Raw genomic sequence first — 10,471 nt, 5'->3', positions numbered from 1 at the left:
GTAACGAAGCAGATCAAAAGTACCAAAGTATAAGTATATATCAGTATTATTAAGAAGGTATAAATGTAGTATATGTAAAAGTCCAAGGAGGATGTACATGGAGAAATAAACATTCTATTCTATTATATAAAAAATTCCTTGAAATATTTTAAAATAACATAAAATATTTCAAATCTTTTAAAATTTTATGAAATCCCTGAAAACTTTTTAAAGTTCTTGAAGATTTCTTGAAATTTTTTAAAATATGATCAAATGTTACAAATCATTTGGAATTAAATCAAATTATAAAAGTATATTTAAAATTCCTTGGAATCTTTGGAAATATCCTAAAATATTTCAAATCCTATGCATTTTTTTTAATTCCTTGAAACTTTTTAAAGTTCTTGAAAATATCTTGAAATTTTAAAAAATACCATTAAACTTTGAAAATTTCTTGAAAACCTTTCAAATTATGCAAATCTAGAAAAAATTCTTTTGAATCTGTTTGAATACCCTAAATTAATATTTCACATTTTTCGAGAATTTATTAAGTATTTTAATACTTTTTTTAATCTGGAAAAATTTCTTGAGATTTTTAAAAATATAAAATCTTTCAAATTCTTTGGAATCCCTTTCAATGATTAAAATCTATTTAAAATTCTTTGGAATTTTCTGAAATACCCTAAAATATTTCAAATCCTCTTCATTTTTTTAAACCCTTGAATCCTTTTGAAAATTCTTGAAAATATCCTGGAATTTTAAAAAATATCATGAAATTTTTTTAATTTCTTGAACACCCTTCAAAATAATAAAATCTATTAAAAATTACTTAAAATTTTTTAATTCCCTAAAATATTTCACAATTTTCGTAATTTTATTAAGTATTTTAATACTTTTTAAAAATCTTGAAAACTCCTTGAGATTTTTAAAAATATAAAATCTTTTAAATTGTTTGGATCACTTCCAATAATTGAAATATTATAAAAATTCCTTTGAGCCTTTTCAAATGTCCTAAAATATTTAGAATTCTTCAAAATCCATATTTTCAAAGCATTGCAATTTTTTTAAACTGCTTGGAACTTTTGAAAGATCTTGAGAATTTTTTGGACTTTTTAAAAACACCCTTTTATCTTAAAAATTCTTTGATATCCTCCCATATTATTGAAATCTATTTAAAATCCTCGAAATCTTTTTAAATACCCTAAAATATTTCAAATATTTTGAAATTTTATGAAATCCTTTAAAACTTTTTAAAGTTTTTAAAAGTTTCTTGGGATTTTTTGAAATACCTTAAAATATTTTAAGACCTTTAAAAGTTTTTTAAATCCCTTCAACCTTTTTAAAGTTCTTGAAAATTTTTTGGAATTTTTAAAAATATCATAAAATGTTTCAAATCATTTGGAATTAAATCAAATTGTAAAAGGATATTTTTAATTCCTTGGAATATTTAAAATACCTCAAAATAAATAAGCAAATAAATTAAATCAGAATGAAATTAATATAATATATTAATAAATTGAATGGAAAATAAAATAAATAAGTAAAATACCTAAAATACTAAAATATTTCAAATCTTTCGAAATTTTATGGAGTACTTTAATACTTTTTTTAAATTTTGAAAATTCCTTGGGATTTTTAAAAATATACGATCTTTCTAAAGTATCTTGAAATCTTTTGAAATATCTTAAAATATTCCAAATCCTATTTTTAAAAACCTTTTTAAAGTTCTTGAAAATATCTTGGAATTTAAAAAAATATAATTCAATTTTTTTTCATGAAATAAATTAAAAACTTTTTGGAATCTTTAAAAATACCCTAAAATATTTCAAAATTTTCGAAATTTTATTAAGTATTTTAATACTTTTTTAAAATCTTGAAAATTCCTAGTGATTTTTTTAATATGAAATCTTTCAAATTCTTTAGACTCCCTTTCAATGATTGAAATCTATTTGACATTCCTTGGAAGCTTCTGAAATACCCCAAAATATTTCAAATCCTATGAATTTTTTAAAACCCCTTGAACCTTTTTAAAGTTTTTGAAAATATCTTGGAATTTAAAAAAATATATCATTACATTTTGCAAATTTCTTGAAAACCCTTCAGATTATTCAAATCATGAAAAATTTCTTTGAATCTTTTTAAATACCCTAAAATATTTCAAATCCTTTGAAACCCCTTTAAATTATTGAAATTAATTGAAAATTCCTTAGATTTTGTAAGTTCCCTAAAATATTTCAAATCTGTTGAAATCCTATTAAATTATGAAAATAAATTGAAAATTCCTTGGAATCTTTGAAAATACTCCAAAATAGTTAAAATCATTTGTAATTTTTTTAAATCCTTAAATCCTTTTTAATGTTCTTGAAAATATCTTCGAATTAAAAAAATATATCGTTAAATTTTGAAAATTTCTTGAAAATTCTTCAAATCATTAAAATGTATTAAAAACTCCTCGGATCGTTCAAAATACCCTAAAATATTTCAAATCCTTCGAAATTCCTTCAAATTATTGAAGTCAATTATAAATTACTGTGATTTTTTAAATTCTGTACAATATTTTAAATCCTGAAAAATAATAAAATTAAATAGTAAGAATTTCTCGGAATCTTTTAAAATTTCCTGAATTATTTCAATCCTGTGAAATATTCTGAAATCAATTGAAAATTTGTAAAGTTCTTGAAAATTTCTTGAAATTTTTAAAAATATTATTAAATTTTTTAAATTCTTCGGAAACCCTTCAAATTATTATTGAAATCTATTAAAAATTCCTTGAAATATTTTAAAATAACATAAAATATTTCAAATCTTTTAAAATTTTATGAAATCCCCGAAAACTTTTTAAACTTCTTGAAAACTTCTTGGAATTTTTGTAAATGCCTTGATATATTTTAAAACCTTTGATATTTTTTTAAATCCCTTGAACCTTTTTTAAGTTCTTGAAAATATCTTGAAATTCGAAAAAAATATCATTCAATTTTTCTAATTCCTTGAAAACCCTTCAAATTATTCCAATATATTAAAAATTCCTTAGAATCTTTTAAAATACCCTAAAATATTTCGAACCCTTTGAAAACAATTTCAAATTCCTCGGCATGTGTTAAAATAGCCAAAAATATTTCAAAAGAATTCAAGAAAATTCCGTAATAAGTATATATCTGAAGTCAATAATATTTCTATAATCAATGGTTTCATTTATTATAAGAAAAATGACTCAAGTGTTTTTTTTTATTTAAAAAAGTGACTATGCTGATTTCACTTTTAAAAAAATAACTAAGATAATTCTAATTTTTTTCAAAATCTCTGACTTTCTCAGACCAAAAAAATTTCCCGACTCGGAATTTATTATTTTATAATTATAAATAAAAACATACCTGCAATGTGAGGAGGCAAAATAGCGACCCATTTTAATCCACTTTCCTTCACAATATCCAATTGCCTCTGATGATCTTCATTCAAATCTTTGAAAATTGCAGGAACGGTTCCGGGTTTATAAAAAAGAAAGGCTGGAAAAAATAATACGATAATATAAAAAAAAATTAATACTAATAAGTCATTATTCAATGATAATAAATAATTACCAGATAGACAGACTGAAACCAATTCGACATTGTGTTTTTTCATAGCGTGCACAATATTTTTCATTCCCTCAGAAAGAACAGTCGTTGGTTCTAAAAATAAATAATTAATAAATGAAAAACAAATTTTAAAAAAATGTAATAAAAAACAATAAAAATATTTAAAATTGAATAATTAATTATTTATTTTTAATATTAATTAGTTAAATATAGTTAATTAATTATAATATTACATTTTTTTAATTAAAACAAAATTTAAGATATAATTTTTAATTTGGAACTCACTCAAATCATTGCGAGTGCCAAGGACAACTACAACTCCTTCTCTGCCTGCAATTGCTTTTGCAACTTCTTCCGGATTTGTAACGTCCCCCACAATTGACTCCACTTTTGCTTTCAAATTTTCTGGGATTTTTGCCTCATCCCTGACAAAAACTCTCACGTCCAAGCCTAATTTAAAATATTTCTTACTTTAGAAATTAGGATAATATTTTTTCAGACTTCGATAATTCTTTAATTTAGGGAATTTAGAGTTTAATAAAAAATTATATTTTTAAGTTTTGATTCGAAATTCGAATGTGTTTGAATTTGAAACAATACGAATTGCTAACGTATTTGAATTCTTTGACTGTTTCGAAAATGGAATGTTTTTGAATTTTTAACTGATTTAGACATCGATTTTAAATTGTGAACGGTACCAAAAATCGAATGAAATTCAAACCTTCGTTTTAATTCGAATGTTTTTCTAATTTAAAAATTTATTATTACATGACTTATTAGAAGAAAATTTCGAACTAATGATTTAATGACACTTTTTAGTCATAAGCTTATCGCAAAATTAATTATTTTTTCTTCCAATTCATTATTTAATAATAAATATTTGAATTTCAAAAACATTAGAATTTGAGATTGAGTTTAAAAAATCGAATGTTTTTGTTTTTTTAAATAGATTTCAAACATTCAAAGAATCCGAAAATCGAACGAAATTGAAATGTAATTTTAGAGTCGAATTTTATTCAAATTTGAATAATTACTATTACATAAGTTATTAGAAGGAAAATTCGAAATTTAATATAATGATGAGATTTTAAACTTATATAAACTCATCACAAAATTTATGAATTTTCCTTCAAATAAATAATGTGATATTAAATATTCACATTTAAAAAAATATTTGAATTTTAAACTACTTCTAAATTTTGATCGATTTTCGGAATAGTTAAAACGGTTAAAAACTTTTAATTTCCAAATCAGTTCAAATTAGAAAATCAAATATTTTTACATTTTTACTGATCTGAAAATCGACTTTAATTTCCATCAATTAAAAATGTTGAGTTTCAATATTTATTATTACATTATTTATTAAAAGGGAAATTCCAAATTTGATACATTGATGAGATTTTGCAGTTATATATAGCAAAATTCCTGAGTTTTCTTTCTAATAAATCACGTAATAATAAATATTAAAAATTTTTTTAAATAGCAATTTTTAATTTTAAGTATCGAGAATCTAACGAAATTCAAATGTAATTTTAAATTCGAATTTGTTTCCAATTTTAATATTTAATATTACATGAGTAATTAGAAGGAAAATACCGAATTTAATAAATCAATGAGATTTTGTAGTCATATTTAATGTATATAATTATATATAATTAAATTTAATATAACTGCAAAATCTCATTAATGTATAAAATTCGAAGTTTCCCTTCTAGTAAATCATGTAATAAATATTGAAATTGGAAAAACATTCGAATTTAAAATTACATTTAAATTTCGTTCGAATTTCGGAATCTTTAACGATTTAAAATGAATTTCAAAATCAGTTAAAAATTCAAAAACATTAGAATTTCGTAAAAGTTCCAATGCAGAATTTGAAAAGTTTTAATTTCAAATATTTTTGATTTTAAAATAATTTAATAATTGAACGTTTTTAAATTTTTAACGATTTCGAAAATGGACAGAAATTTAAAAGTAGCTTAAAATTGAAAGTTTTTTTTCATTTGAATATTTAATATTACATAATTTATTTTTTTTAATTCATGAATTTTATTATTTTCAAATCAATTAAATTTAAAAATTCATAAATATTTGAAATTCGAACGTTTTTAAATTCTGAATTCGAGCAGTTCCAAAATTTGAATGTTTTTGAATTTTTAAATGATTTGGAAATTAATTTTAAATCTACAACGAGTCCGAAATATTTATTACAGAATTATTAGAATTTTTCAATTTGTAAGGGATTTAAAAATTAATTAAACATTTTCAATTTTAGGTAATTTTAAAGTCAAATGTTTTTCAAATTTGAATATTTATTATTACTTGATTTATTACAAAGAAACGTTTCAACTTTCAATTACGTTTGAATTTCGGTCGATTTTTGGATTCATTAAAAAGTTAAAAAATGTTTAACTAAACCAGTTGAAATTAGAAAATCGAGTGTTTTTAAATTTTACTGATTTAAAAATCAATTTTAAGTTCCAAAAATCTAACGAAATTGAAATGAAATTCTAAATTTGCATTTTTTTTAATTTGAATATTTGTTATTAAATGATTTATTAGAAAGAAAATTCAAAATGAGATTTTGCAGTTATATCTCATGACAATATTCATGAATTTTTCTTTTAATAAGTCATATAGTATTAAATATTTAAATTTATAAAAACATTTAAATTTTAAACTACTTCTAAATTGCGATCAATTTTCGAAATCGTTAAAAAGTTGAAAAAAGTCCAATTTTCAAATAATTTCAAATTGAAAAATATTCGAAATTCGAACATTTTCGAATTCTGTATTCGAACTGTTTCGAAATTCAAATTTTTTTGAATTTTTAACTGATTGTTACATAATAAATTATGTAATAATAAATCATGCAAGAATAAATATTCAAATTTTTAAAAATTTCCATTTTAAACTACATTTAAACTTCCATCGATTTTCAGATAAAAAAAAAAATATTCAAAGTTAGAACGTTTTCAAATTTTGTATTCAAAGTCTTTGGTAACTCGAAAGTTTTTAAATTTTTGAAGGAATTAAAAAACAATTGACGCCTCGGCTGAAATAACGTTGTATCAATACATATTTTGTTTTCATAGAGTTCTATGGATATGAGTTTTTCTTTTAACTGTTTCCCTATTCCGCGGAAGCGCTGCCATCGAAAATTTGAAAATCGAATTCGGAATGAAATGTCAAAATAGTTGAGGTTATATACTTCGAAAATGTACCTTTCTAAGTCTAAAATTGAAGCTTTGAACAGAGATAAAAAAAGAAAATTAAATTTATTAGAATGGCACGCAGGAAAGAATAAAAGGGCTACAATATAGAGAGGCTGGAGAATCTTGCATTAGTAGAATAAAAATCGAAGTGCCAGCAGTGAAACGTCCAGAGCCGGTAATATCAAATGTAATATTTAAAAATAGTAAAATAAATAATTGATTAATAATTATTATCAGAAATTGTATTAAAAAATACTGTTTAAATTATTGTTACAATAAAACTAAAACGAAGTTTTAAATTACAATTACATGAATAATTCTGTGTTTTTTTCCTTTTTTTAATGAAAAAAAAACGAGAAATTATATTTGTATTTATTATTTACAATTTGTAGGGCCAAGTTTATAAACGATGTTACCAAGAATGTAATAGACTTGATTTTGCCCTATGATGGAATTCTGTCTTTAAAATTAATAATTATTTATAAAATGAATAAAAATATCAATTTTTATGTTATTTTAATTTTAATATTGATACAAGGAGGATTCTCCACTTTTTACTTTTTAATGCACATGTAGGAGCTGTAGTAGAAAATCCTCCACTTTTGAAAAACCACATGCTATCCCAACTTTACCTTGCTCCTATACCCATTTCTTTTGAGAAAAAAAGGATTTGCTGGATATGTCGTAATGTTTGCCTGCAGACAAAAGAAACTTTTACGAACAATTAGTATGTCTAGATCAAAAGAAATATTATGGGAAAAATAAATACAACGAGGCATAGTAACAAAAACTAGATGAAAAATACCAGGGGTGTTAGTTGAAGTTTGCCAGTTTTACTCATAGATGTCGCTAGAGATATGTATACATTTCTATGATTTGGCATCTATGTCATATTTTTCTATGGACAATAACCTTCAAAAATACACAATTCCATTATGCCAAAATAATAGCATTATAGTTGTTTACCTCAGTGAATATGTCGAGTTTCGTTCCAAGTAAATCGCATTTGCGGCATTCGCTACTTTTCTTATTTCATCAAAAGAAAAAGCAGTTGAAGCTCATTGATTGCTGGTAGAGGAATTGCAGGCGTTATTGGATGAAGACTTAACCCAATCGCAAAAACAATTGGTACAAACACTAAATGTGACCCGAGGAGCAATTTCCCAACGTTTAAAAGCCATGGGAAAAATCCAAAAGTATGGAAAAAGGGTACCACACCAACTGAACGATAGACAAATAGAAAATCGAAAACCCATTCGTAAAATGCTGTTTGAACGGTTCGAAAGAAAATCTTTTCTGCATCGAATTGTCACGGGGGACGAAAAATGGATTTATTTCGAGAACCCGAAGCGGAAAAATCATGGCTTTCACCTGGTGAGGTCGGCCCGTCGACTCTAAGGCCAAATCGCTTTGGCCGTAAGACCATAATGCTCTGTGTTTGGAGGGACCAGTGTAGTGTGGTGTACTTCGAGTTATGAAAACCTGGTGAGACGGTGAATGCGGATCGCTACCGACAACCAATTATCAATTTGAATCGTGCGTTGATCGAAAAACGGCCGGAATGGGCCCGAAGACATGGCAAAGTTATCCTACAACATGACAACGCACCGTCTCATACCCCTAAAGTGGTGAAGAACACATTAAAACATTGAATTGGGAAATATTATCGCACCCACTGTACTCTCCAGACCTCGCCCGTCCGACTATCACCTTTTCGCATCGATGGGACACTCACTCGCAGAGCAGCGCTTCGACAATTTTGAAGAAGTTGAAAAATGGCTCGTCGAATGGTTTGCGTTGAAAGAAAAAAAGGTTTTTTTGGAATGGTATCCATGATTTGCCTGAAAGATGGGCAAAATGTGTAGAATCCAATGGTCAATACTTTAAATAAAAATTTTTTGAGATTCCCTTGAAGATTATTAAAGTGTTTTCTTTATTGAAAAAAACGGCAAATTTCAACTAACATCCCTGGAAACTTAACATACGTATATTCCAGAATATTTGAATTGCGATATTCGAAAGCCTTTTTTCCGTAAATACTTTATAAATTCAAAGTGTGCAAATAAACAATTTAAAAACTGTTTTTAAAATTGTACGAAATAGAAAGATTTTCAACCCAATTATTTTTATTTTTATAAATTGAATTTTACTGAATTCAGTTTTTCAATTTCTTTTCGACACTCTTAAGCTCCTAAACTTATTCACTTCTATTTCCATAGCGACCCCCGCACAGTTTTCTATTCTCCCAAAGACAACATGTTTTCAATATATTCAATTCCTTCCAATTGTACCGGTAGCACAACTCGCAGAGATATTTTTTATTCCTCAGAAATGGTCATATTTTGATTTTATTTAATTCCTTCTAATTAGTTCACAAAATATGTGCAATAAGTTGTTTTAATTCCTTCATGCGAAATGTAAGTTCTGAAATTTTAATTCTAACCAATTCAATTCTGCCTCTCTCGAGTTAAAATTATTTAAACTCACACATTTGAATAGATTTCTTTGTTGCATTTTTTAAGACGTTTATATAAATTATTAAAATATACATAAATATAAATTTTGATATTTTTCGAATTTATAAGATATAAAACTATTTAGTAATGAAAAACGGGTTAAATAAGTACTTTCGTTATATTTTACTAAGTCGATTGAGGGAAATGGGATTTGCATTTTTTTTGTTCCCGTTGGGGGATTTTTAGACGGAGGAAAAATCGCGTATTCATAGGAATACAAATTCTTAATTTTTCTGAATTCAACGCTTATTACCAGGGAATGTAAAAAATAACCTCGACTATTTTGACATTTCATTTCGAATTGCATTTTTGAATTTTCGATCACAGCGCTTCCGCTGAATAGAGAAACAGTAAAAAGAAAAACTATATACATAGAACTCCATGAAAACAAAATATGTGTTGATACGTTATTTCAGCCGAGGCTTCAATTAAAAATTTTCAAATATTCCGAAATCGAAAAAAATTCAAGCGTAATTTTCAATTCGAATGTTTTTCCAATTTGAATATTTATCAAATGATTTATTAGACGGAAAAATTCAAAGTCCAATTTCCAAATTATTTCAAACTAAAAAATATTTGCAATTCAAATGTTTTTGCATTTTTACTCATTTGGAAATTATTTTAAATCTTCAGCGATTTCGAAAATTGAACAAAATTCAAATGAGATTTTAAAATCGAATGTTTTTGCAATTTATTAAAAGGAAAAATCCGAAATTGATACATTAGTGAGATTTTGCAGTTATCTATCGCAAAATCCATTAATTTCCCTTCTAATAAATCATGTAATAATAAATATTCAAATTTTTTAAAAAATTCGTTTTTAAATTACGTTTGAATTTCGATAGACTTTCGTAATCGTTAAAAAGTTTAAAAACTTCCAATTTTCAAGTTCTTTCAAATTCAAAAATATTCGAAATTCGAAATGTTTTTGAAGTTTTATCTAATTTGGAAATTGTTTTAAATCTTCAACGATTCCGAAAATCGAACGAAAAACTAAATGACTTAAAATGAGAAAACCGAATGTTTTTAAATTTTACTTATTTAAAAATCAATTTCAAGTTTCGAAAATCTAACGAAGTTCAAATGTAATTTCAAAATCGATTTTTTTCTAATTTGAATAATTACTATTACATGATTTATTAGTAGAAAAATTCCGAATTTGATACATTAATGAGATTTTGCAATT

The 10,471-nt window shown here is 24.5% G+C and overlaps 1 protein-coding gene across 1 annotated transcript in view; it reads right to left on the bottom strand.

Annotated features, from left to right (window-relative positions):
* The window catches only part of LOC117173436 (flavin reductase (NADPH)), a 25,128-nt gene that overhangs the window by 6,723 nt on the left and 7,934 nt on the right, over positions 1-10,471 (bottom strand). The window contains exons 2-4 of the mRNA XM_033362001.1: positions 3,840-4,004; positions 3,558-3,647; positions 3,351-3,482 (exon numbers count right to left, since the gene is read on the bottom strand). Of these exons, the coding sequence (XP_033217892.1) occupies positions 3,351-3,482; positions 3,558-3,647; positions 3,840-4,004 (387 nt within the window). The remainder of the gene's footprint in view (positions 1-3,350; positions 3,483-3,557; positions 3,648-3,839; positions 4,005-10,471) is intronic.

Source organism: Belonocnema kinseyi, chromosome 5, assembly GCF_010883055.1.
Source record: "Belonocnema kinseyi isolate 2016_QV_RU_SX_M_011 chromosome 5, B_treatae_v1, whole genome shotgun sequence".
NCBI classification, from domain to species: domain Eukaryota; kingdom Metazoa; phylum Arthropoda; class Insecta; order Hymenoptera; family Cynipidae; genus Belonocnema; species Belonocnema kinseyi.
Note: the sequence above shows the minus strand (reverse complement) of the source record. Positions and strands in the feature narration are given on the sequence as shown.